The 27855-nt window shown below is 43.5% G+C and overlaps 1 protein-coding gene, 1 non-coding gene and 1 pseudogene across 3 annotated transcripts; 2 read left to right on the top strand and 1 right to left on the bottom strand.

Moving 5' to 3' along the window:
• The first annotated feature begins 308 nt into the window (after window positions 1–308).
• Window positions 309–2110, top strand: LOC104975007 (geranylgeranyl transferase type-2 subunit beta-like; annotated as a pseudogene).
• Window positions 2111–7522: 5412 nt separating this feature from the next.
• CRK (CRK proto-oncogene, adaptor protein) lies at window positions 7523–27554 on the top strand. 2 transcript variants are annotated; one of them, XM_005220095.4, is made up of 3 exons: window positions 7523–7929; window positions 15113–15478; window positions 24914–27545. In XM_005220095.4, the coding sequence occupies exons 1-3, from the start codon at window positions 7689–7691 to the stop codon at window positions 24919–24921; spliced, it is 615 nt and encodes a 204-aa protein (XP_005220152.2). In that variant the 5' UTR covers window positions 7523–7688; the 3' UTR covers window positions 24922–27545. The 2 variants fall into 2 exon arrangements, with proteins under 2 accessions (XP_005220152.2, NP_001179263.1); NM_001192334.1 differs by having other exon boundaries at window positions 7529–7929; window positions 15113–15648; window positions 24914–27554.
• Window positions 17336–17408, bottom strand: TRNAE-UUC (transfer RNA glutamic acid (anticodon UUC)). The gene has a single exon. It is a non-coding gene; the product is annotated as a tRNA-Glu (tRNA).
• Window positions 27555–27855: the final 301 nt, after the last annotated feature.

The raw sequence follows: 27855 nt of genomic DNA, 5'->3' as shown, positions 1-27855 counted from the left end.
CACATAACATATGACTATCTTGCATGTAATGCAAAATACTGGGCTGGATGAAGCACAAGCTGGAATCAAGATTGCCAGGAGAAATATTAATAACCTCAGATACGCAGATGACACCACCCTTCTGGCAGAAAGTGAAGAAGAACTAAAGAGCCTCTTGATGAAAGTGAAAGAGGAGAGTGAAAAAGCTAGCTTAAAACTCAACATTAAAAAAACCAAGATCAGGGTTATGGTGAGTGTGGACGTGTTTTGTATTGCTGTCTAGATACATCAGTAGGAGAGTGGATAGGGGTACACGGCAGTAGGATGTTATTAAGTCAGATGCACCTGACACCCTGTTACTGGAGAAGCAGGGAAATTATACTGTATCCTATGGCTCAAAGAAAGATGATTATGAATATTGCATGTCTGAGTATTTGAGAATGAGTGGCATCTATTGGGGTCTGACCGTAATGGATCTCATCAGACAACTACATTGCATGAATAGAGAAGAAATTCTGACATTTATTAAGTCTTGTCAACACGAGTGTGGTGGAATAAGTGCTAGTATTGGACATGATCCTCACCTTTTGTACACTCTTAGTGCTGTTCAAATACTTACTCTCTGCTGCTGCTGCTGCTAAGTCGCTTCAGTCGTGTCCGACTCTGTGCGACCCCATAGACGGCAGCCCACTAGGCTCCCCTGTCCCTGGGATTCTCCAGGCAAGAACACTGGAGTGGGTTGCCATTTCCTTCTCCAGTGCATGAAAGTGAAAAGTGAAAGTGAAGTTGCTCAGTCGTGTCCGACCCTTCGCGACCCCATGGACTGCAGCCCACCAGGCTCCTCCAATCCATGGGATTTTCCAGGCAAGAGTACTGGAGTGGGGTGCCATTGATAGTATTCATGTTACTGACATAAATAAAGTTGTGGAATATGTTCAGAGTCTACAGAAAGATGGTTCTTTTGCTGGAGATACTTGGGGGAAAACTGATACAAGATTCTCTTTTTGTGCGATGGCAATTTTGGCTCTATTGGGGAAGTTGGATGCTATTAATGTGGAAAAGGCAATCGAATTTGTTTTATCATGTATGAACTTTAATGGTGGATTTGGTTGCAGGCCAGGTTCTGAATCCCATGCTGGGCAGGATTCTTGTCTATTACTAGTCAGTTGCACCAAGTAAATTCTGATTTACACGGTTGGTGATTTTGTGAACAACAGCTTCCATCAGGCAGACTCAATGTAAGGCCAGAGAAGTAACCAGACGTATGTTATTCATGGTGGGTGTTGGCTTTTCTAAAGATAACTGAAAGGCTTCATAGGGTTGATAGAGAAAAACTCTGCAGTTTCCTCCTCGCATGTCAAGATGAGGAAACAGGAGGATTTGCAGATAGGCCAGGAGATACGGTAGATCCTTTTCATACTCTGTTTGGAATTGTTGGATTGTCACTTTTGGGAGAAGAACAGATTAAACCTGTTAGCCCTGTTTTTTGCATGCCTGAAGTACTTTGGAAAGTGAATGTTCAGCTTGAACTAGTGAGCTAGGTTAGATCCCTTGATGGAGAAGTTGGTTAATGTAGTTTTCATTGTGTTTTAACATTTCAGTAGTTGAAGTGCTTAACAAACTTAATGACTACCATGTTAATATTATGTACATGAATTGTGTTAATTTAATAAATTATATAATTATCATATTGTAAATTAAGATCTTTATTGTATCTTTCCTTCTGGAATGTGTTACTCTGATTTTTTTTGTTTGTTTGTTTATGCTTCAGTGTATTTGTTTTCTTGTATGTCTTCATAAGAGCAAACTTGAACTCTGTTTAGCTGATGAAGTCTTGTGTTCTGATTTTCCTGTGTACTCCCTTGACATGTTGTATATAACTATATATGTTGTATATAACTATAGTTAATGTAAATTGGTCTTTGTCAGTTAGAACATTACTGATAAAGAGTTGATGAACCCCATAGGAATTAAAAGATGAAACAAAAATAAATGGCTGAAATTTGGGAATAAAAATAAAAAACTAAGATCATGGCATCTGGTCCCATCATTCCATGGCAAATAGATGGGAGAAACAATGGAAACAGTGAGAGACTTTATATTTTTGGGCTCCAAAATCACTGCAGATGGTGACTTTAGCCATGAAGTCAAAAGACGCTTGCTCCTTGGAAGAAAAGCTATGACCAACCTAGACGGCATATTAAAAAGCAGAGACATTACTTTGCCAACAAAGGTCCATCTAGTCAAAGCTGTTTTTTTCAGTAGTCATGTGTGGATGTGAGAGTTGGACTATAAAGAAAGTTGAGTGCCAAAGAACTGATGCTTTTGAACTGTGGTGCTGGAGAAGACTCTGGAGAGTCCCTTGGACTGCAAGGAGATCAAACCAGTCAGTCCTAAAGGAATATTCAGTACTGAATATTCATTGGAAGGACTGATGTTGAAGCTGAAAGTTCAATACTTTGGCCACCTGATGCGAAGAACTGCCTCATTTGAAAAGACCCTGATGCTGGGAAAGATTGAAGGCAGGAGGAGAAGGGGACTACAGAAGATGAGATGGTTGGATGGCATCATCAATTCAATGGACAAGAGTTTGAGCAAGCTCCAGGAGTTGGTGATGGACAGGGAAGCCTGGCGTGCTGCAGTTCATGGGGTAGCAAAGAGTTGGACACAACTGAAGGACTGAACCTAACTGAACTAATTTTGTCTCAGGGTTCACACCATCCTGTGACCACACCTAGATTTGAGACGCCACCCCACAAATAAGTTACAGAAAAATGAAAGCACCACAATCATTTGTCCATTCTTGTCAGTAGGAACCGCGCCCTGAGAAGCTGACACCAAGGAGGGGACAGATAAGATAAGCAATCGGATAGGTGCAATTACCAGCTTTACAACTGTAACCACACGCCTTCCTCTAGCAGGCGGAAGCACATGGGAGAGTGATGTCACCGACCCAGTCCAGATGCAGCCGCAGACCTATCCTTTTGAGAGGTAACCAAAAACATTGTGCACCCCCAGCTCACCTCCTGCTGGAAGGGCAGTGCTTGCCAGGAGACACCTGCCAATTACAGGAAGCTAAATCTGACTCTGAACAAGTGCCTCCGCTGGACTCTCCTTTCAGTCATTTCGTCATTCAACTAACATTCACGTAAGGCCTACGTGCCAGGCATTCTGCCAGGCGCTTGAGATACAACAGGAGCAAAAAGACCAAAATTCTTGCTCCTATGGAGCTTACACATATTAGGGAAGAGAGGACAATGCATGAAACAAATCTGTAAAATTAGAAGGAGGTGAGTACAAGGAAAACAAAGCAGAGAAGGGGGAGGGGGAAAGTGGGGTAGGCAGTCTGCAGTGTCGAAAGGTCTCCTTGATGAAGCAACGTGGGAGCAGAGACGGAGGAAGGAGATCTCTGAGGGAATGACCATGGAAATCTGGGTAGAGGGAACAGCAAGTCAAAGCAAAGGGGAAGAGAAAGGTTAGTGGGGCCAGAAAGGAGTGGGAAGGAGGAAAAGAGCAGAAGAGAAGACAGGCACACTTGCATTTCACCTCCTTTGTACGTTCTCGATTTTTCTCAGCTCCATGAAGATGGAGACAAGGAAGATGGCACCCTCTCCCTCTCTTTTTTTTTGGCCATGCCACATAGCATGCAGGATCCTAGTTCCTGTGCACTGGAGGCACAGAGCTCTAACCACTGGCCCGCCAGGGAACTCCAGACACCTTGATCTCTCCCTGCAGAGGTATCTGTGTGAGCAGCTCTTCTAAAGGATGGGACAATCAGAGGGACTTACATTGAAGCAAAGCAGATGAATGAGTCTCAAAAGCCCTGAAGCATGTCGTCGCCCCAGGGAACATCTCACTGACCTTTCTAGAAAGGTCCTAACTGTGGTGCTGGAGAAGACTCTTGAGAGTCCCTTGGTCTGCAAGGAGATCAAACCAGTCAATCCTAAAGGAAATCAATCCTGAATATTCATTGGAAGGACTGATGCTGAAGCTGAAACTCCAATCCTTTGGCCACCTGATGTGAAGAGCTGACTCATTGGAAAAGACCCTGATGGTGGGAAAGATTGAAGGTGGGAGGAGAAGGCACGAGAGAGTACAAGATGGTTGGATGGCATCACTGACTCAATGGACATGAATATGAGCAAACTCCAGGAGATGGTGAAGGATAGGGTAGCCTGGCATGCTGTAGTCCATGGGGTTGCAACGAGAGGGACATAACTAAGTGACCAAACAACAAAAGGAAGGTCCCACCTCCTGCCTTGGTTCCCAGCATGCTCTCCTCTCCTCCCCCTGCCTTGCAATCCCTTGACTTCTCTCCCCAGAGCTGCCTCTAGATCCTACCTTTGCATAGCTTAAAACAGATCCTTGTCTTTGCAAAACTAAGGGCTACCCACTGGTGGGGGGTGAGGGGTGGGGAATCTCTCTTCTTCATAATCCAAACATTCCAGCAGAGACTTGGGAGTTTTTCTGTCTCCTTTCTCTCTTCTTGTCTCCATCCATAGATGAGAACTAGGCAGAAATGTATTTTCCCACCAGTACAAATGGTGCCTATACATACACCAAATTTTGTTTCTCCCTTTCTCTCATACACATTTTTCAAGGTGATACTTTCATTTTCTCTGTATATAGCAATTTTTGTCATCGTCACAGGAATTTTTTTTTTTTAAGGAAAAATGAGTGTGAGTAACCCAACTCCGGAGGGTTTCATTTATATAGTACCCTGGAGTCGTGCAGGGCACAACTTGCACAGCTGTATGAAGCAACTCTCATGACTTTAGGAGACACAGGCAGGCAAATAGGTCCTCGAACCCCTGCTCCTGGTCCTTTGCTAAAAGAGTGCCTTTCTCCGCTGTGAAAATACAGAGTCCAAACCACTGGATAGCCAGGGATTTCCCAGGAACGCCTTTCTTTGGTTACAGGGGAGGGAGTGGACGACTTTGATGTGGCTTTCTCTTGAACTAGGGAAGTCTTCTCTTTCTTTTCCCCTTTCATCTCTGCTTCTCCTTCAGGCAACTCCAGGAGCATCTTCTTGCACAAGAAGGTCACATTCTTTACATTCTTTGTAGGGCAGATCTCAGACTTATCAAGGGGCAAAAGCCACCACCTTAGCTGTAAATCTTTCTGTATGAAGGGGAGAGGAGGGGGAGAAGGAGAAGAGAAAGGAGGGAGGGGCAGTAGCACTTGCCCTTTTTTTGTCCCAAGGCCACTCCCGTTCCCACCTCATTGGCCTCTGACTTTGTAGGTTCTCTGTACTCCGAGGCAGAATACACTTAATGGCTGCCTGGTGCTAGGTATCCCCTCCTTTCCTGGTGTCTCAGACGGTAAAGAATCTGCCTGCAGTGCAGGAGACCCGTGTTCGTTTACTGGGTCGGGAAGTTCCCCTGGAGAAGGAAATGGCTATCCACTCCAGTATTCTTGCCTGGAGAATTCCATGGACAGAGAAGCCTGGCAGGCTACAATCCATGTGGTCCCGAAGAGCGACTAACACTTTCATTTTTTCATCCCCTCCTTACCAATCTCCTTGCCTGTTTTTCAGCTTAGTTATGATTTGTTCTCTCCTGCCTCCCTCTTTATTTGTTTTCTTCTCCTCTTTCTTTCCTTCTTTCTTTTTCTCTTAAGGTATTTTGTTCTGTCATGTCCATGTGTCCTAGAAAGGGGGCTTAGAGGCACTGCTTCAGACCCCCATGGCAGTCCATGGTCAGTTCCTGCCCCAAAGGCCAGTCGTCCTGGGGAAATGAAAAGCAGGCACTTCTTTTCCCCAAAGGACCAGACTTTACCCTGGCCTGGCTTCTTCTGTTGGCTTGTGGTGACATGCTGTGACTAAGCCAGGGTTGTGATGAGTCACTCACAGCAGAGAAGATGCCCTTGCTCCCCACCCCTTCCCAGAGCAGGCCCGGGGCATGTGAAATGGGTCTGAAAGAGGTGTGTTATTCATAGAAAACCATGAAACCCAGGGCTGACTGATTTTTTTAAAATGTTTATTTCTGCCATCCTTCCTCTACTCTCCCCACCCATCTCCTGCCTTTCCTATCCTCAGAAGTCTGAGGACACAGCAGAGTGATCACAGCTCTCGTCTCCTTCCAGGATTTGAATCCCAGATCCCAACAGCAGCTATGTATCTCTGGACAAGTCACCTAACCCTTCTGACCTTCATTGGTTAAATGGGACCAATCCATAAGGTTGTTGAGAGGATTAAATGAAGTGATCCATCTAAGGGCCGTTAGCACTATGCCTGGCAGGTAGTATTTCCTGAATAAATGTTAGCTGTTATTACGAAATGATTATGGAGTGCCTCCTACAGTAGATGCCTGGCCTTTGAGATCTACCATGGCATACAGACTTGTAAATGAAAGATTACAGTACAGTGGTTAAGAACCATAATAGAGATAATAAAGAAATAGGGCTGTACATACAGAGAGGGAGTGATGTGATGGTCAGGAAAGGGGACACTTTTGACACTGAGATCCCCAAAGGAGTGGAGGGGCATTCCAGAGAGAAGAAACACAAGGTTCATGTAGAAGTGGTGAAGATGAGATGCTGGCTTGGTTGTATGCTGCGAGGTAAACGGGGAGTTCTAACACCTGGAGGTTGTTAAAAGTTTTATACAGAATCGCAGCTGACTCAGAGCTATAACTGAGAAAGTGCAAACTGGCAGATGTGTGCTATACAATTAGGGACAGCAAGACTATAGAAAGCAGTGAGCAGGCTGTCACAGAATACAAAAATAGATACGGGATGTAGAGGTGGAAATGGTCCTGACAGCAGGGAGAGCAGAGGATACCCATGGCCACAATTAGAGTTTAGAGAATCTGGGCAGGTGTCTTAAGAGCCTAGACAGAGAGAACTCCATACTTCCACCTGGCTTGGCACCCTCTGTTCCCTTTGTCTTGAATGCTCTTCCCTGACTGCCATTCAATATTCAGTGCAAGTCACCTCCTCTGGGAAGCCCTCCTGGATTCCCCTACAGAATGGATTAGGGGGCTCTGCTATGTGTTCCTAGAGCCCCTTGCCCCTTCCCCATCGTATCACTTGGCACACCTTCCTCATAGACTGTTTCCTGGTTTCTCCCACTGGTCTGAGAATTCGGTGAGGGAAGGGCTCACCCTTGATGACCTTTGCACCCTCAGGGCAAATGTGGTGTCAACTGTTTGCTGAATGAATCAATGAAAATAAGAACTTCAGCAGGCATGGGGAGAAGCTGGAGGAACCATCGGAAAAAGACAGTCTCAGGAAACACAGCCCCTGGGGCCACATCACCTTTTCTGCTCTAATTCTGTACCCTAGTCGCTGCCTAGAAGCCTGGGCCTTCCAGTAACTTGAAACCTGGAGGAGCAAAGAACCGCGTCGCCAACAGCCGACTGGTAGCTGAAGCCCCGCCCCTCGGTCCTGGACGCCCCGTCACCCTCTGCAGTCCCAGTCCCAGCCAGGCGGCGACGCCCAAGAGGCCGCATGCGCAGTGCTCTCACGATCTGTCGCTTGCCCTTCTCCCAATGGCGGGCGGTGGTCCCCTTCCCGGCATCCTCCGGGGGGCCAGAATCACGTCATTTCCGGTGGGGAAGGCCTGCGGCCGCCGCCGCCATTTCGGGCGCTGCTGTGAGGCTGGGACCCGAGCCGGTCCGCTGGGCGGCGGGGCCGGGGCTGGAGGGGCGCGCGCGGCTGCGGCGGCGGCGGCGGCGGCGGCGGCCCAGCGTGTAGGCGCGGAGGCGGCCATGGCGGGCAACTTCGACTCGGAGGAGCGGAGTAGCTGGTACTGGGGGCGGCTGAGTCGGCAGGAGGCGGTGGCGCTGTTGCAGGGCCAGCGGCACGGGGTGTTCCTGGTGCGGGACTCGAGCACTAGCCCCGGGGACTATGTGCTCAGCGTCTCCGAGAACTCGCGCGTCTCCCACTACATCATCAACAGCAGCGGCCCGCGCCCGCCGGTGCCACCGTCGCCCGCCCAGCCTCCGCCCGGTGAGGGACGGACGGGACGGGAGGCCCCGGGCGGGGGTGAGGGCCGCGGAACTCCCCAGCCTGGCTGCTCCTCGAGAGCTCACCCCACGAGGGACGTGGGCACAGGGCTGGAGTGAGCGTGGCCGGGGCGCAGCTTCTGCCGGGGCTCGCTCCCACGGACCAGCGCGAGTGTGTGGGGGAGGAGGAGCCGCTGACCCAGGCCTCTGGGTGTGACTTGGGAGGACAGCCCAGGGGAAGGGGAACTGCCTCGGCCCCAGGGTGGGGCTAGCGCCCGAGCAGAGCCGGGCAACGTGGGGACAAAGAGCTGAGAATGATGTTGGCACTGCGGGGGCATCACTTGGCAGCGGTGCCGGGAATGAATCCGATAATCCTACAAGTGGCTTTTTAGGCTTGAAACATTTCCTGCAGTGTCGGAGAGCCGGGTTTGGCTATACTCCCCTGGTGGCCTTTGGTAGGAAGTCACCACATACTGGCCGAGAGGGATGGAGACACCCTCAGGAAATCGGTCAGCTTTTTCCTTTCTTGGGCATTTTTCCAAAATACTTTTACCTTCCTCTTCCCCCGCGGAGAATGAAGGTGGTGAGCTAAGTGCCTTGGTTATAGAAGAAAAGCCTCTGTGACCAGCCCTGAATAAGCTGATACCCGGCTGACTGTGTCCAAGAGATCTTAGCGTCCAGAGACTGTTCTCCAAAATGAGGGGGTTATAGTTTTCAAAGCAATCAGTGGAGGAAAGATTTTTTTTTTTTAATTTCAGGAAATAATTCAGAAATAAGCCAGTGGAAACAATCCCTCCCCTGAAAGTGAATGGAAGTTCATTTTTCCCTGGACTTGAACGTTATCAGTCTTGTCCTCCAGGGCCTCTCCTTGTTCAGTAAGTTGAGGGCTGTGGCTTGAGTCTTCCTAGATGTTGAAAACAGATCCCACTGAAGTGACTCTCTTGAGAGTTTAAATGATCTGCACTGGATCTTCCTTGCTAAAGGTTGAGACATGACACTCACCCAGGCCACTGGAGTTGTTAAAGGGATTTGTGCACTTGGTACTTGAGATTTGTGGTTTACAGAGTAATTCTGAGGTTATTGTTATCTGTGTAACAGTACGGAGAGTCTTAGTGCCACCTCGCTGTTCCAGGTGGAAGCAGTTTAATCCTGACCACGTGAGACTAGATTCGGGCCAGTCTCACCTGAATTAGGAGACTCCTGAACCAGCCTTTGCAGACTTACTTTTTTAGGAGAGTCCTAATTTAGGTTTATTCTCTCTGACCAGAAATGAAATGGGATAATCTCTTGTTAACACATACCAATTAAAAAAAAAAGCATAGGGATCGTAAAGCTTACGAATTATTCTAGGTCTTTCTCAGTCTGTTTGGTTTAATAGCATTATAACATGAGGTGGGAATGTGTGTTTGCTCTAAACCAAATATGTTCTTTTTACCACCTTCATGATGTCTGGGGTTTTGCATTACTGTGCAGTGACGTGATGGCAAACAGTCACTGAAACTCAAGTTCTCAACCTTTTGTGTGTTTTGTTGGTTGCAAAATTTGGAAATAGCAGCAGGGGCTTCCCTGGTGGCTCAGATGGTAAAGAATCTGCCTGCAGTGCAGGAGAACCCAGGTTCAATCCCTGGGTGGGGAAGATCCCCTGGAGAAGGAAATGGCAACCCAGTCCAGTATTCTTGCCTGGAGAATCCCATGGACTGAGGAGCCTGGCAGGCTACAATCCATGGAGTTGCGAAGAGTTGGACACGACTCAGTGACTAACACACAGCTTTGTTTGAGCTTTCCCCACATCTTGGTGTTAATAACTTTAATCTCAGCTGTTAGCTTAATGTTGAGCTCCACCTTTTCATAACAGATATGAATTCAGATCTTTGGCCCAGGAGAGAAGGTGAGGATTGCCAGAGTTTGTGGCTGGGGTGTGGAAGGTTCACGGGCATTGTGGTCCTTTTTGTTTCTGCCATGTACCCTATTTTCTGCATAGGACAATTTATTCAGTTGCTGTCTTTATAAAGATTACTTAATCTTTGTTCTCCCCCTCCCCCCATCAAGCTCTTTTCTTTTGAAACCACACAGAAGAATTTCTTCAATTTTAGAGAGGCATATACAATATTAATAGCTGACATTTATTGACTGGTTATTCTGTGCCAGGCACTTTGCTGAGTACGTTATATGCCTTGTCTCATTTACTGTCTATAACAGTCCAGTGAGGAAAGTACTATGATCTCCACTTATTAAACTATTTCCATTTTATAGATGAGGAAACTGACAGAGATACAGTAAAGTGCCCCAAAGTCACACAGCTTGTAAGTGACTGAGCCAGAATTGAACCTAGGAATTGTGGCCTGAGAGCTGACACTGTTACACTGCACTGCTTTCTGTCAAAGCCAGTTTACTTTTGAGATCCCAGCAGTGCAGTGTGAGGCCTCAACACTTTTTTCTCTGTTCTGGGCCCCAGGTTCTGTTTATAGACTGAAAGGAGGGACTTCCCTGGCTGTCCAGTGGTTAAGACTCCAGGCTTCCACTGTGGGGGCATGGGTTTGATCTCTGGTTGGGGAACTAAGATCCTGCATGCCGCGTGGCATGGCCTAAGTAAAGACCAAAGGAAAGGATGACAAGAATCTGGCTTTAGCGCTCAGGCAGTATGCATCTGCTATCTAAAGTCAGTGATGAAGAGGTTTTTAATAACCTTATTTGGCAGATTAAATATGGGAAATGAGCTTTTTGTTTAGGATTATATAATGTATTTTGTGGACATAATGCATAGGATGAATTTGTACGGAATGGCTTAGATATACATTTTAGAGGTATATGAACAAAATAGACCAGATATTCTCAGCCTTTTCTGGTTAGCTTGTTTTTAACTTGTGTTTAGCTCCCACAGGCTGCCAGTGCTGCCATTGCCTGGAAGTCCCCTGACTGTGCCCCAGGGCCATAGGGCAGGGCTTGGTCAAGTCTACCGGGCACACTCTGTCAGGTGTACCTCTTGGGAAGACTTTGCAATCGTTGATTGATCCATTAGTTTTTACCTCTTGAACATGAGGTTTTACTAGACCTTGTCCAATAAACAGTCAATAAAACAGTAAATACGAGTTGGGAGAATAGTTAAAAGCTTGTGTTCTGAAGTCTGGGTTTGAACCTTCCTTACCTTCTGCTTACTGCTCATATAACTTTAGGCAAGTTCTTTAACTTCTCTCTGCCTCAGTTTCCTCATCAGTGAAAGAGGGGAAATAGTGCTGACAGGGTTATTTCAAGGGTTAAATGAGTTTAAATATTAAATGCTTAGGAATGGAACTAGTGTTAGGTATATTAACAGATGTGGTGGAGAGGGAAAAATTGAAGCAAAATGGAAAACAATTCTCAGCTTTGAGAGGCTCACAGCATGTCTGAAGGAGTAAGTGCTGGGTGGGGGTGCATCAAGAAGTATGAAGGAACTTTGGATCCAGTGTGTGGAAATAAGATGATGGCTTCCATTACCCGCTTAGCCCAGAACCTCCTACCTGTTGGCCCTAGTGGGTGAGGGGAACATAAAAGCTTGTCTCATTTTGGGGGTGGGGGCAGATGCTAGGGTGATGATTGTGCTGCCTCTTCAAGGTGGTGCTGGGCCAGGCTACTTCTGGAAATCCTAGGGGATTGCCTCTTAACCACTGCTGGCTTTTTGAACATCCAGCATTTATTTCATTTGTTTGGCTCATCCTTGTAGTTCTCAAACCTGGTCCTCATGATTCACTCTTTAATGAGTTAAAGATATTCAGTGGTTCTATGAGGAGTTCTTTAGTGAGTTACTTAAAGATTTTAGACCCCCCCCCCCCCCCCAAATCCGTAGTAAAAGAAAGTGCGTTTATCGCTGGATTCTCTAAGCCTTCCCTATGTTCATGTGAAATTGTGACTCTAGACAGGCAGGTATTGGATAGTGGGTTTTTCAAACCAGTCTGACCACAGCACTTTTTGAGAAGCATCTTGAGATTCTGTGGAATCTTCTTTGGGAAGAATTGAAAATTTACAGAGGTGTTCAGAGGTTTGGGGGATATATATTAAGCTCATTTGCCTTTTATTGGGCATCTATAATATACCAGCTACTTTTAGAAATTTTATTATTATTAGTATAGATCCCTATGAAAAGTAAAATAACAATTCAGATAGCTAGAAATACCACAGCCTGAATTCTTCAAACTTTGTAAGTCTGAATCTGCCAAGTCACATGCTGATAGCCACCATTTTTAGAACTTCTTCAGGATACTTTCTCAAATGAAGTCAGTGGCCTTGTTAGTTCTTTGTAGTGGACAGATGGTAAGAGCGTTCAAGGAACTTCTATAAATACCATAGGCAGTGGAGAAAGAAGAGAGGGAATGAGAATTTATGAGAGAAGAAAGGAGAGGAAGTGTGAGATTAAGAGACTGATAATGGAGCCACTGTGGCGATGCCCACGCCAGAAGTGACTTGGCCTGTTTAGCCCACAGAGCTCTCGGGTGTTCTTCATAAAACCCTCAGGGAATGGTATTGTAAAAACTGTTGTAACCTGAGGGCTGACATGCTTGGAAGTGATGAGTTGAGCATGTACAACTCTTTTGGTTAAAAGATAGCTCAGACTGCATTGATTTTGATTTCTGACTATGTTCATAACTGCATATTTAGAATCCAGCACAGGTTTGATGGAGAACAAGTCAGTGAGGTTTTCCAAGTCCAAGCTATGAGAACTCTGCTGTTGGTTCTGTTCTCTAGACTGACTGACTGTGTCTCCTTCCTTTCCCGCCCTTCTATTTCCTGGCTTTAGCTGTTTGTGGTTGGAAAGAGATGAACTAGGGAAAAGGAGCCGGAGCACACGGCTGTGGTGAGGTTTGGGCTTATCTGGAACTTATGTATGTATATTTTGTTCCCCCTCCTCTCCTGAAGCTTGATTGCCAAAATATATATATATATATATATAACATGTAACTGCTGCAGCAGTACACAAAAACAGGTATTCCTCTATGGAATAATTATAATGTCATTAGGATAGGAAAAGAGGGAGTTCTCTGGTGGTTCAGTGGTTAGGACTCCAGGCTTTCGCTGCTGGGATCTTGGTTCAGTTCCTTGTCAGAGAACTGAGATCTCGCAAGCTTCCCAATGGGGCAAAATGAAAGAAGGAAAGAAAGAACCATTCAGGAATGGAAAGAGCTATTCTTTTATCGTAATTTTGTTCTATCTTAAAACGTAGCTTGTTGTTGCCACTGATTTTTGTAAGAGGACATCCCCAATTGGAAGTGAATGCCAGGGGAGAAAAAGAATGTCTTCCTGAAACATGCTGCTGTGCCCCTTGCTCACCAGCCACACTGTGTTTGCCTTTGTATGCCCAGCTATGCTGTGAGTTTGTCAAACCTGGGGACAGATTTTCCTCACTTGAGAGTTATGTTCATTGTCTAACACTTAATGACACGGTCCCTAAAGGGTGACTAGTGACAGCCATATTGGCAGTTGTACCTTGGCGTATTGTTGGGTGAATTCTAAGAAGGGAACTTTTCTTCCTAGGTGTCACCAGGACAACTTTCTAAGCTAGGTTCTCTGCTGGTGTGAAGGTTCTCCCTACCACTCTGCCCTGTAGGCTTTCTTGACCAGGCAGTACAAAGTAGATTTTCTTGGAGCTCACACTGCCTCTGTCTTTCACATAGTTCCACAGGCCTGAAGGATCAGTGTAGCCTCGAGGTGATGGATGAGGTAGCCATGCGTCTTCCTTGTTTACCAGGCTGGAATAGGAATAATTACCCCTCAGTGATCAAGTTTAGAGAAGAGAAACTCCGGCATGTAGCACCGCTGTGCTCTGCCATGGTCATAACCAAAACCATCTCTCCAGTCACCAGCTCTGTACTTGGGACTATTGGGCTGCACTCTGCTGGTGTCTGAGGGGTGTTTGCCAGAGATGGACAGTCCTGGGTATGAGCATGTATTTCAACATCTTGAGTCAGAGAGACAGCCAGCATTACTGGCTGTGGGCTATTAACTTGCTTTAGTTTATAGCCATGAATTCCACAGATGGACTTTTGCAATGTAAGAAATGTGCATCTGTCCTCTAAATTGAGGCTCGGCCTTTGTTTCATATGGGTGCAAAGAGAAGTCACTCATCAATATATGTTCTATACTGAGGACTTCTGGTTAACCTCCAAAGTTTATCACTTCACCTCTCCCCAGGAGAGAATTTTAAATGTACTTTTTCTGGTCTATCTGGACAGAGTGTTTTCTAACACGGAACAAAATAATTTGGTCTCATTTTTTTAGAGTGGCGAAGCAATTTAGACATCTGGGCTACTGCAGTGTTCCTGTTTCACAGCATTAACAGCAAAGGGTTTTTAGATGGATTGGTTAGGTTTTTGTTTTGACTGACTGGTTTTAATAGGAGTGGTGAGGGTAGTTTAGGCCCTCTCTTTAACAAAGAACTCGAACAAGTAATTTTCACAAAAGAAGTACAGATATTGAATAAATGTGAAAAACATCAAACAATCAAAGATGATATTTAACAAGAGACATCCTTGCTGTTCTGGCAAGGACATGGGGGAAATGGGAACTCATAATCCACTGGTGCGAGTGTAAAATCAAAACTTTTTGGACGACAGGCAACGTAAACCTTAGTGTTCCTACCCTTTGATCCAGCAGTTGCATTTTAAGAAGTTTATCCTAAGGAGGTAATAAAAAATGTTCATTAATAAAAGCACTCGTAAGAGCATGGTTTGCAGTAGTGAAAAATTGAGAATAAAATATCCCGCCTTTTGTTGGGATAGCTGCTGGGACCTGTGAAAACGGAGAGCTTGCTACATTTCCTGAGGTTGAAAAGAAAAAGAAGACTAACACAGCCTTGAACCCTTGTACTCTGTAAATCGAATAGCCACAGAACGTTTTGGTAGAATGAACAAGAAGTCTCCATGGTGCTCTGTCTTTGGTCCAGTATGTGAGCTTGTCCTGACAGGCGTGGTTGCTCTATCACAGCCTCTGTCTCTTCTCTGCTGCAGGTGGTGATCGCTTACTTTATTCCCAGGGAACATTTGAGGTACAAAGTATGATTTTAGTTTACTGTTAGGAGAAGGGGTTATTTAGATTATTTTTTTCCTTCTCTTTCTTTTTGGTTAAATATTGAGTAAATATGTGCGGGGAGATGCTTAAAATCTGCATTTCATCTCCAGTATATCTTTCAATAATACCCTGCTCTGTTTTTTTTTTAGGGGTGAGTCCCTCCAGACTCCGAATAGGAGATCAAGAATTTGATTCATTGCCTGCTTTACTGGAATTCTACAAAATACACTATTTGGACACTACAACGTTGATAGAACCAGTTTCCAGATCCAGGCAGGGTAGTGGAGTGATTCTCAGGCAGGAAGAGGCAGAGTATGTACGAGCCCTCTTTGACTTTAATGGGAATGATGAAGAAGATCTTCCCTTTAAGAAAGGAGACATCCTGAGAATCCGGGATAAGCCTGAAGAGCAGTGGTGGAATGCGGAGGACAGCGAAGGCAAGAGAGGGATGATTCCAGTCCCTTACGTGGAGAAGTATAGACCTGCCTCCGCCTCAGTATCGGCTCTGATTGGAGGTAACCAGGAGGGTTCCCACCCACAGCCACTGGGTGGGCCGGAGCCTGGGCCCTATGCCCAACCCAGCGTCAACACTCCGCTCCCTAACCTCCAGAATGGGCCCATTTATGCCAGGGTAATCCAGAAGCGAGTCCCTAATGCCTACGACAAGACAGCCTTGGCTTTGGAGGTACATAATGTGCAAAATGTAGAAAGAAGAGATCTGCTACAGGGTCTCCCTTTCAGACCTCTTAGAGCTTTGTAGGAATGCTGAATACCAGCAGCAGCGTTGTAACATTGTTATAGATGTTGAATGGTACTTTTACCGTTAAGTACTGATCTTGGCACTTAATGTGGGCTTTTCTCTTTTTTATAGAAAACCTATTTTGGAATGAGTAAGCTTAAAACTGTGTAACTGAATGTTCTGATTGATTTACTAAACCATACTTTGACTTCTTTAATAACACCACCTGAATTCACAGGAATTAACCTAAAATATTTTTTTTCATCTACATTCTAATCTGTTTCTTTCTGTTTATCATTATCTGAAATAAGTGGGCTCCACAAATTTGAGTATAAGTGGTCTCTATCAAAATACTTAAATGAATTTTCTTACAGAAATGTGTTTTTACTTTAGGGGGCTTGGGATTTCTTACCATTGATTACTTGTAAAGGTATAATGAGATAGATACCCAAAAGTATTAATTCCAAGAAGCAGCAGGTTTACTTGGTCTTTGTTGTTTGATGCGTTTTATACTCAAGAAACCAGTTCCTCCTGAGGAATAAATTTTTACCTTTTACTGGTGAATAGTTATCCTTGGTAGCCCATCTCCTCCGGCCAACCATTGCATTGTATTTATTCTTATCCTTAGCACTCACAGCTTTGTCTCTTACCTCTTCTCTTTCTTCTTCCCTCCTTCCCTCCCTCCCTTTCTGAGTTATGCAGAGGTAGTGGTTCAGCATAAAAGCTAGTGTAGAAGTGGCATGCTTTCCTGTCTTTCAGAGCCTTTCAGATATGATCACTTTAAGCAAGTAGCTAAATTTCATGAACATAGGCTGAAGTTACTCAGGTGGGGGGGCAGGTTAGCAGAGAAGGGGCTAAAGTATTACTATATTTTTGTAAATGGAAATCTCTAAAATCCTTTGGATCATGCTTATACACTGAGGAGTGGGAGTTGCCTAAGTAAAAGGCTGTACAGTGAGCTGAAATTTATTTGAAATAGTCTGATATTACTGGATTTAAAGTTTTTCTTTTGCATTCTAAAGAGTGGGTGCAAAGGAGGGTTAGGTCTACAGGTTTGACTGAAAAAAAATGTGTGCTTTTAAAATGTGTATATTTTGAGATCATGTTGTGACTGAAAAGTATTGTGTCCTGCTTTTGATGAGAAAGGAATTATTTGTTGTCTAGGTTACACTACTTTTTCCCACTTAGAATTTGGAGGATAAGGAAAACAAGTTTCTAGCTTCATGTTTTCATTTAAGTTCATATGATGGCAACAGCCAAGATGGTGCTGTGCCCATGACAGCTGTGACTCGACATTTATTGCAGGCCCTGTTAGCACTGGGCTGGAGTGTGGAAATAGCTAGCTAATACCCAGGAGAGAATAGTTACCACATTAATTTTACTTCCACTTGCAATTCCTTTCTTAAAGAGAATTGGTTTGGTTTGGTTTGGTTTTGACCTCACTGAGCAATTTGTAGGATTTAAGAGTCGGACACGACTGAGCGACTTCACTTTTATGCATTGGAGAAGGAAATGGTAACCCACTCCAGTGTTCTTGCCTTGAGAATCCCAAGGACAGGAGAGCCTGGTGGGCTGCCGTCTATGGGGTCACACAGGGTCGGACACGACTGAAGTGACTTAGCAGCAGCAGCAGTTCCCTAACCAGGGATTGAACCTGGGCCCATGGCAGTGAAAATGCCGAGTCCTAACCACTGGACCATCAGGGAATTCCCAGAATTGTTTGCCCCAACGATGCTTGCCTTAATTAGAAGCTTTAGTGCTCCAGAATGGTCGAGCTGCTCCCCTACTGTGAAACCTAAACCTTGTGAAATAAAGACTAAAGTAGAAGAGTGGTTTGTGATGTCAGTAAGTTTCCTTTTTTGGTTGGGTATTAGTTTTGAGCCACATGTGTTGACTGATGACAATAGCCTCTTTCACGTTAGAACAAATACCCCAAATAATAACTTTAAAAACACCTCATGTACTTAAGAAAACATCATGTTAGTTTAGCATCACAGAAATCTAAAGCTAGAAAAGACCTTAGATACCCCTATTCATTTATTGAAAAAAGTAAGGGATGGATTGAATGGGTTGTTTAAACTAGTTGGAGAGATGAGGAGTCCAGATCTACAGTGGGGCCTTTTCAACCATGCCCAGATTGCATCTGTGGTACTTTTTGTTTTGTGGTGGTGATACTGCCCTCCTGTCAGTTTTGTGTGGTGTAACTGGCAGCGTGTCCTCATGTGTACTCTCTGTGCAGGGAGGCAGTTTCCTTTCCCATCTCTGGTTTTCCATAGGAGCTGATGCCTAGTCCCTGTGGAGATGAAGCCAGGAGATAAGATTAGGAAGCTCTGACTTTCTGACCTTCGCATTCTGATGCGAAAAAAATTCATTGCTGTAGTTGACCCATTATAGATTGAGATCTGTAGACAAGCTAGGCACATTTCGGAGAAGTTTTACAGTTAACTTGAAATTGATGTTGAAATCATTGCATTTTAGAAGTGGGCAGAGCCCCAGGTATAGTAAGGGTCCAAACTCCTAGTATTTCCCAGAAGGTAGCTGCAGATGCAGCGCTCTGGGTCACCTCTCTTACTTCCGTCAAAGCCACTTTGTTTTACTGTGTTATATATCGGTGTCTCTCTAAGGTTGTTTTTAAGGAAGGGTTTCTGTACTTATGTTCAGGATCCACCTGTCCTCCCCTTACAGATGGATGTTTCCTGCATGGTATATTTGCTGTGACCAGAGTCCTCCAGTAGAATATAAGTCAATGACTCCTTCCTCTTTTCCCACCCATCAGATTTCTCTAGTAGGAATGAAGGTTGTTGGAAAGAAGGGATTAATTCTAGCAAACAACCAAAGTAGGGGTATTCCTTGGTTCACTGTAACTCTGGGGAATGTAACTGAACCAGGAAGACACCATCTCTTCCATCCTGGAGCTTCTAATAAAGAGATTTTAAACAAACGTATTTTGAAGGAGAAACACTGGAAGTAACACTAGAACAGTGCAGAGGCACCATTTACTCATTTACTTTTTTGGTCTTAGATTTGATCTGAGATTTCAATTTGATTGGTTTTGGTTTCATGAGTCATGGCTCCTTGGGAGCTGGAATAGTGGTGAATCTTATCTTGTAAATTGCAGGTGTTAAAGTTTATTTCATGCCTCTGTAGACTGTCCAGAACAATCATATTATCTTGGAATGTACTATTCATGTAACTTCCATTTTCTGATTCAGCCTGGCCTCTTGCCTTTGATAGATAAGACTTCTGAGTAACCAAGGAGCCTTTCAGGTGGACTTAGGTGTGAACCTGTTCTTCTGGTCACCGATAGGGAAGATGTAAAGTTCCATGAGTCCCTGGTTATATGCAGCAGTGACTATATTAACTCTACATCTCCCCATGTAGAGCTCTGAAACCTTAAGTTATTTAGGCCTTTTGACCTATATATGGAAAAGTGAAATGAAGATCTTAATTTCCCCTTTGTTCCAGAGAGAAAAAATGAGATTAGGAAGTGTAAGAACTGCGTGACAAGTCTTGGCTATATGTATAATAACTTCATACCCACTTGAAAAAATAATAAACATAATTGAAAGAAAATAATATTTTCATTTTAATAAAATAGTCAGTTATTTAACCCCCCATTAAATAGCAAAGTTTCTCAAACCTTGGGATCATGTGGAACATTGCCACCTTCATTTCCTGTTCCACATTTATTTTCATAAGGTACTTGATTTTTATCATAGCAACTGCCAAAGCCCAGCTTTGCAAAGACATGACATCTTTGAAAGGGATGTAGTATAATCTGATGTCAAAATTGTTAACAGTTTTGAGTTTGTAGTTCACATGGCATAACAGACATCAGATATTTCTGTTTCCCTCAAAAATACAGAATACTTGGTGGGACCCCTCAGAATTGGCGGCAGTGCCTCTGACTCTTCAGTCTGGGAACCTCGGGTCTCGTTGACTGTACTAGTTCTTAGAAAATTCCTTGTATTGAGCTAAAATGTACGTGTTCCATGTACCTCTCATCAAGAGGGTGGGGAACTTAGTTTCAGTTATTATCAGTTGTTGAGCTACAGAAAGATCTTTTTGGACTTGGACTACAGTCAGGGTAACACCTGTCTTCAGTGTGGTGCTTTTGCTTGACATCAGGAAATGTACCTACGAGTTAAATCTCAAAGACCTGCAATGATCCACGAATATGAGCCATGTGCACTTCAGTCCGTCTCTGAGGCAAGTGAATCATTAAGACTGAATTGGCCTCACTTGTCTTCACTGATTTTAAAGATTTTAGATGGGCCCTAAATATTACCTATTCTGTAGATCAGGGATCTGCAGACTTTTCCTGTGAAGGACTTCACAGGCCATGCAGCCTCTGTCAGTTTGCCACTGTAGCTAGAAAGCAGCCATAGACAAAACAGCAGATGAGCTCGCTGTGTTAGAGTGAAGCTATTTACAGAAACAGGCAGCAAGCTGGATGTGGCTCATGGGCCACACAGTTTGCCGAGCCCTGTCTTAGATTGCTGTAGTTTTCTTACCTTTTTCCCTCCTTCAGTCAGATCTTGAAATGTGTTCTTGGTATGTTTGAAAGTCTTTGAAAACAAGGTCCTTGTAGTCTGTCTCTGCAATTGGTTTCCCGGGCTTTATTTACATAAAGTTAGTTATATGTTTTTCCTGCCCTGAGCTCACAGGAATCATGCAGCAAATCTGGATCAAAGAAGCATTGGCAACTATTGATGCCTTTCCTCTTAGATAGCAGGGATAGAAACTAGAAAAGCAGTCACCTGGGGTTGCGCCAGCAGGGGAGGTCACACAGTTTCTGGTGTCTCCTGTTTGCTGCTAAGTCGCTTCAGTCGTGTCCGACTCTGCGACCCATAGATGGCAGCCCACTAGGCTCCCCTGTCCCTGGGATTCTCCAGGCAAGAACACTGGAGTGGGTTGCCATTTCCTTCTCCAGTGCATGGTGAAAGTGAAGTCGCTCAGTGGTATCTGACCCTATCCGTCTCCTATTTAGGGAACACCAAAAATTAATGCCATTTGGACTTCATATTTTTTCTAATTATGCCTGGAACTCACTGGTAAAGGTGAGTGTTCATTAAGTTCCCTGGGAGTGAGGAAAAGAGAGTAACTACATTCGGTCCTCTTTACACATGACGCCATGATTTACTTGCAGACTTACTCCTGAGGGTGTGGTTTAGGGTTGAGAGACTAGGAACTAACTCAACACTAAAATAGTACCTTGGTGGTGAAAGCATCATCAGTCTCTCCTTTACAAGGTGTTAGTGAAGTCTGCCTCATGAAAAGAAAGGTTAACTGCCTTGTCGTGCTTCAGGTCCTTTAGAAGTTCTTTCGTTTTCATTAGTGCGCAGATGAGTTTTTTCTTCCATCTGTAATGTGAATTTTGAAATTGGTAATGTGAGAACTACAGTTATTACTGCAAGTACATTCCTTTGTGTCTTAAAATTGGAGCATTTCTAGGGCAGGCACTCAGTCTTGCTTTCTTTGTCTTTGAATTAGTACACCAAGCTTCAAACCTGTGTGCACCCCCTGATCCTCCCTGGTCTTGCCTGAGGGAACTCTCCTTTAGAGTGTTGTTGCCTAACAGGGAGAGGAGCACAAATTACCTTGTCATTTCTGACTTGGAGAAAGAACTGCGCTTAGTGGAGTGCCATGTTCCTAGACTGCCCCATCCCCTCCTGCACTCTGCCTCAGGCTCCATAGCATGTTTTCTCAAAGATAGTCATGTTTTTGCCTTTGGGACTTGTCTGTTCTTGACCCCAGGACTCCCTATGTGCTTTGACTATTTCAGGAGAAAGAACCCATAGGGTATTATGCATAGGTATTTAATTTTAATAAGGTCTACCTCAAAGTATTTGTGCTTCAAGGCCACTTTGGGCAGGTTAATTAGCTTATTAAATGCTTACAGCTTTCCTCTTTTACCCATTTAAAAATCAGAACCATTTCAGAGTCATGACCCAACCTTTCTTTCACCCCTTGATGTTTGGACTTTTCTGCCAAGAACCTAATCAACTGTAAAAAAACAATTCTGGGTTCCAGAAGATGGTTGCTTTTCCTGAGTCTTTCTCTGTAGTTAGAACCAAGAGAGTGTATATCAGAGATGACCCTGATGCTGTCCAAAGGCCTATCTTGCACTTCATTCTTCTCCCTACTAGCATCTTGCTGTATGGGAGCCCTGACTCATTTCTCACTTAGAATTCTGCAGGAAGAATGGTCTGAGGGCAGAGCAGAAGGCTTTGCTCTCTTGTAGAGAAGCTAGTGTGGTTTTGTGGTACTGATGCCATGGAGCGGGTGGATGGTCCACATTTTAACTACCCGTTGCTTAGAGCTCTTTGGGACATGATTTGAGACAGCACTTTGAATGCTTAAGAATAACAACAATCTTATTCTTAGAATGACAGTCTTAAAGAGAGGTGTTTAAACCTGGGTTTTGGTGTCAAGTAGAATGGTGGACGTAAATTTGTATCCTGAAGACCCATCTTTTACAAAACACCTAGAAAAGCTCTGGGAGATAGTGAAGGACAGGGAAGCCTGGTATGCTGCTGTCTATGAGGTCACAAAGAATCAGACACAACTGAGCAACAAAGAAAAGCTGGAGAAACATAACATTCTTTTCACCTTTTTATTTAGATATGAAATCATTTGGTAGAATGTACCAGTCCTAAGTATATAAGTATGTAGATCAGTGAATTTATATGCATATATACCTATGTGACAACCACCCAGATGAAAGTATAGAATGTTTTCACCATTCCACATTGTTCCCTCATGTCCCTTAGTTGTGTTTTTAATATCAGTAAAATGATGGATTCAGATAGCTGGGATGGCATCAGACCAGCTTCTTAAAAGAAACTGGCCACTTACTGCCCATCTGGAGGAGAATCTAACATGTGTGGCAAGGTTATTTATTTATTTATTTATTTTCCTATATGTGGAATCTTAGTTTCCCAACCAGGGATTGAACCCGTGCCCCTGCAGTAGAAGCAGAGTCTTGACTACTGGACCACCACCAGGGAAGTCCCATGAGTGGCAGTTTAAATTTTTGACACGAGCATACCTATTCCTTTAAGTGTTTTTTTTTTTCTTTCTTAAGGTCAGGAACTTATTCTGGGTCCAGCTGTCTGAATAGCACTTGAGTATAACATGAGTATATAATAAAAATGAGAGGGAAGAGCGTTGCGCTTAGTAAAGTTTACTGTAACATAGCAAGGGGCTAGTGGTGGAGGGGCATTAATTCCAGTAATGTGTTGTGTGTGTGTGTGTGTGTGTGTGTGTGTGTGTGTGTGAGAAGGATGGGGAGTCAAAGGTAGCTGACAGGTCAGGAAGGAGGAAAATTCACTAAGGAATAGTCACACGTTACGGAGTTTATATAGAGCCTAACTTCTTGTAATGCTGTTAAGAATTTTTAAAAGATGGGAACAAGCGAGGTAGTCTTGAGAACTAGAATTGGGGATATAAGAAGAAATCTTCCAGACTGTTTTTACCACCAAAGAAATTCTCATTTGATGTTCAGATCTTCCTCTACAAAGACTGAAAATTTTTACTTGTCATAGTTGGCCTGCTCAGATATCAGGAATTGAATTGGAAGATTGCTGGGAATAAACAGAACCCTGGGTGCTAGAGCCTGTAGGAGCTGGATCTGTTTGCAAAGACAGATACGCAGTGTCATTTTCCTCTCTCCTCACCTTTCCCCATCAGCCTTCATCTTCATTATTAACCCATCAAGCTGCTGCCTTTTCTCACCCTTGTATCTTATCCCTGTCTCTCTAATATTCCATGGTTTCTCTCTTCCTTTTCTCAGCATCTTATGATTCCTGCAGCCACTTTAGGCCTCTAAGCTTTTCATATAATTCTTAAGGAAACTGTAGGTAGGTCAGTAGGTAACCTAATTCCTCTGTGAGTGAGATCAGGCTGGTTTAAGAGAAGGCCCTGGCCTAAACGAGTTGGCTTTGGCTGGTAGTCAGCCCATAGGCCTTCGTAGGGAAGGAACCTGCAGGGCTAGGGGAGCATAGTTTGAAAGTTCTTAATATAGTGGAAGAACATAAATGGGCTTGGGAGCTGGATACTTCTGGGCTCAAATCTCAGCCCTGTCACTGGCTTTGTGACTTCAGGTGTAACATGTAGCTGTTCTGAATGTCATACGTAAAATGAAAAGAATTCCTGTTTAAAGGATTATATGATTATCAGAAAATGATTTTATATAAAGCACTATAGTACTTTATGGGAGTTAAATATCATTATTAATGAAACCAAATGAACAGTAATGTTTAGAAACCACTTGCGTGTGCAGAACTCAGATGTTGATAATTCAAGGATAGTCATAAAGCTCTTTAGTGGCATTTGGGAACGTACCTCACCATTGTTAAATACTTTGCTACAGGGTGAATCCATTCATCAAACACCTTATCTTTTAAGTTTCATATTAAGACACAGATATATCCTAGATTGTCAAAAATATTTGATGTTGCAACAGGAAAACTTTTTGTAACAGCAGAAACACGATATCCTCCTACTGTTAAGGAACAGGTACCAGGTAGCATTGAGAGAGCAGCAAAGTCTGTCAGTACCTGCTTAGGGGTGGGTAGTGGGGGGGACTGGCAGGCAGTGGCCTGCCAAGTAAAACTAGCTGAAGAAGGTTGAGGCTTTCAGGGAGCTGATAGAATTTGGAGTCTTCGCCTGTACCAAGTGGGGAAGCCTTGCCTTGGTAGGACGGTGATGGGAACACTTCCGTTTTCTGGGACCAAATGATGTATGCTTCCTCTGATTGTCTTCTGCTCGACAAGCAACACCAGGCCAGGATGTGTGTATAAGAGTGGGCTGGAGAATTGCACTGCTATATGCCAGAGAGGGGAGGGCCAGTGTGGACCAGGCAGGAAGCTAAGAGTAGTGGCTACAAAGACAGGGCATATAGATCATCCTAGGTAGGGTTGCTGCTCCAAAGACACTTGAACTTTCCAAAAGGTGTCATTTTCTAGCATTCCTCCTATTTTCTGTACTCTGTTTTTCTCTGCACTGCTAAAATCACTTCTTCCTCTTGCCTGCATTAACCATAAGTAATCGGTCTGGTGGCTGGGGCTTGGGAGGCAGCAAATAGCCGTTTCTGTAATATCAGTCCTAGAGCAATCACATGGGCAGGGTATGGCTAACCAGAGAATGGAGTTTTTCAGCTTGCATTCATAACTGGAAATAAAGTGCTGTCCTTATTCTCCTCCTGCAGGTCGGTGAGCTGGTAAAGGTTACGAAGATTAATGTGAGTGGTCAGTGGGAAGGGGAGTGTAATGGCAAACGAGGTCACTTCCCATTCACACATGTCCGTCTGCTGGATCAACAGAATCCCGATGAGGACTTCAGCTGAGTATAGCTCAACAAACAGTTTTGCTGACAGATGGGAACAATCTTTTTTTTTTTTTCCAATTGCCATCTATACAGTTTTCTTACAGATGTCAAAGCAGTCTAGTTTATATAAGCATTCTGTTGCCTGTGATCTTTTTTAGACTGAACTACTCCATCCCTGGTCTTATTTACCATATTCAGGGTACGAAACTGGAGGGCCTGTGTGTTAACTTTTGAATTGGTGGTTTTAGGTGGTAGCACCATTGCCTGAGTGTATCTGAAAGGAGCAGCATCTTGCCTCCCTTTTCTCAGGCAATACAAATCAACCTGTGGAAAACTGATGGACGGGAGAGAAGTGTTGAACACCACTTACCCTGATTTATTCAACGGTTTGGTTTTCATTCTGAAACTATGCTGTCAAATGGCAATAGACTGTTCCCTTCCACCCCATGAAGTAATCATGCACGTGTGAATAGTACCCAGTGGGATTGCTTTTTCATTTATGGAACATGACCATTGTATGACTCATTCTGACAGTTCAAATCCTGAGAATTCTGAGGACACTACTAGAGGCATTTGTCTTCCTTCCCAGTCAGTGCTTCATACTTTTTCTTGGGATTCTTTCAAGCCTTGTAATTCCTTTTCCCTAGACCTGCAGATAGGTTAATTCTCAAGATAAGTGTTTATTTTCATTCCAGATGATAAGCAGGATGTGCAGAGCACTTTATTCAGTGCATAGCTTTAAGCCAGTATTGGATTCACTGCGTGGACAGCCAAACTCCCAGCTCTCTGCCATCCCTCAAAGGGTCATAGTAGGTTCACATTGCTACCACAGTTGAGTGGACTCCTGGCTAATGGGATCCAGCATGCCATTCTCCTGAGTGCCATTGTTCTGTCAGGGGACTTCTTGGAATTCTTAGCTTCTACTTGGAGTGGAAGGACCAATCACTTAGAATATTCCATGGATGGTTGGGGGGCCAAATTCTGCCCTTTGCTTTATGTACAACTTGTATAAAAATCAAGTTAAAATTACATGAGTTTGGGGATAGGGTTTTAGTGCTTTGAAAAATGTTTGAACCAATCATGAATTACTTATGTATTTGTTTCATATGGCCAGAATAGTGCTTGAAATACACGATGTTATAAACTGCCTTCACTTGGGGCGCTTTTTCTTTGTGTTCAAGTTTAGTTTACAAACCCTTTTAAGTATGGAATGGTTTATATAGGGTAAGGTGCTCCAAAGAATTGACTTCTGAGACCAAAAATGATGTAGGCTATTTAGACTACCATATGAAACTTTTTCAAATTTAGTTCCCAGTCTAGAAGCACTTACTGGTCTGTGGTGTGATATGACCAATAGAAACACCGTGTTCTTTGCTTTGGGCCTCATTTTAGAAAAGTATTTTTCCAGTTGTTTTGCCTAGGTGAAGATTAATTTGCATTCATTGAACGTATGCTAAATCATGATATCCCAGTGACTAGCACCGTGCCTGGCACAGCCGGCATACAGATTTGTGAGAGTGAATGCGAGGTGTGCAGAAGCTCATTATATGGCACAGGGAAGCCAGCTGGCACAGGATTACATACATTACCACAAGCAAACTAATGAGTTGACGCTAATTTAATATATTTTTACCTCACACTAAGATAGTGCTTGATAAAGACATTAATACTCAACTTGTAAAATGTTGGCACAGTGCTATGCACATAGTGGGTGCTCAGTAATGTTGAATGGACAGGTTTGCAATACTAGATTTAATTCCATCTGACGACTCTTACATTTTCAGTTAGAGCGTAGATACTGTAAAACCCAATACACGTTGAATCTTGTTTTCCTGAAAGTGTGACATCTAAAATATTTGTAGAAAAGCTTTGTCACAACTGATTTGAATGTTTGTGTTTTTTTTTTTTGCCTCTGACCTTGATATTGGCTTGTAATGTCTCTTTTCATCATATGTAATTTTGGTGGAACATGCAGCTCTACCCAAATCAGAAGACTTTCTCAGTGATCGGTTGTCCAAAGCCATTACATGAATTGTTGGGTTGGATTTGCCTGGGTTTGGCAGTTGTTGGACCTTAAGAACTCAAAGGACTTCTTATAAGTATCTTCCAAAAGCAAATGCAAGAATCCTATTCAAGTGCATATGTACATTGTCACTGAGCAAAATAAACCGCAATTGGCTGCTATATTTTATATAATAATTTCTGCAAAAACCCATTTTTTTGGATACTAATATTTGACATGGTTAATTCTTATTAATTGTTGGAATTGTTTATTGTTAATAATGCAAATAGATAATTTTAATTATCCATAAGTAACATTTCACTATTAAAGGTTTGAAATGGATGATAAGCAAACCAATTTGAAATAAAATATGAAACATGTGCCATTGTATTATAACACTATACACTTTCTTGACAGTTAAATTTTAAAAATGTTTTTTTTGTAGCATGTATTGTATATGTTTATAGTATATGTAGTAAATAAAAATATGGCCAAATGTTTGGCTTGGTGATCTTTTGAAGAAAGCAGTCTTTGAATATTTTTCACAAAAGAGCTAAATCTTATATGCTTAGGGAGTCAGAGTTGTGTGTAGTACTCAACAGCCTACAAACAATCAGATAAACAATTATACACACTAGGTACTCATAAAAATGGGATCAATCATTGGTGTTACTTTGAAGGGTCTCCAGAAATCCAGAAATAATGATTTGAGGGGAATATAAGAAGAATGATTATATAATGATAGGAAAGCTGGAATGATGTGAGCAGATAATACCAAATCACACGTGGGTTTAAGGAAAATATGATTGTGGTAGGGGTCT

The sequence above is a fragment of the Bos taurus genome, chromosome 19, assembly GCF_002263795.3.
Source record: "Bos taurus isolate L1 Dominette 01449 registration number 42190680 breed Hereford chromosome 19, ARS-UCD2.0, whole genome shotgun sequence".
NCBI classification, from domain to species: Eukaryota; Metazoa; Chordata; class Mammalia; order Artiodactyla; family Bovidae; genus Bos; species Bos taurus.
This window is presented reverse-complemented; position numbering and strand designations above follow the sequence as displayed.

Excerpts from the sequence above, each read along its gene's own strand:
- CRK (NM_001192334.1), top strand. The coding sequence starts at position 7,689 with ATGGCGGGCAACTTCGACTCGGAGGAGCGGAGTAGCTGGTACTGGGGG. Across the intron at positions 7,930-15,112 it reads GCCCGCCCAGCCTCCGCCCG|GGGTGAGTCCCTCCAGACTC; the intron begins GTGAGGGACGGA and ends TTTTTTTTTTAG. Across the intron at positions 15,649-24,913 it reads AGACAGCCTTGGCTTTGGAG|GTCGGTGAGCTGGTAAAGGT; the intron begins GTACATAATGTG and ends CTCCTCCTGCAG.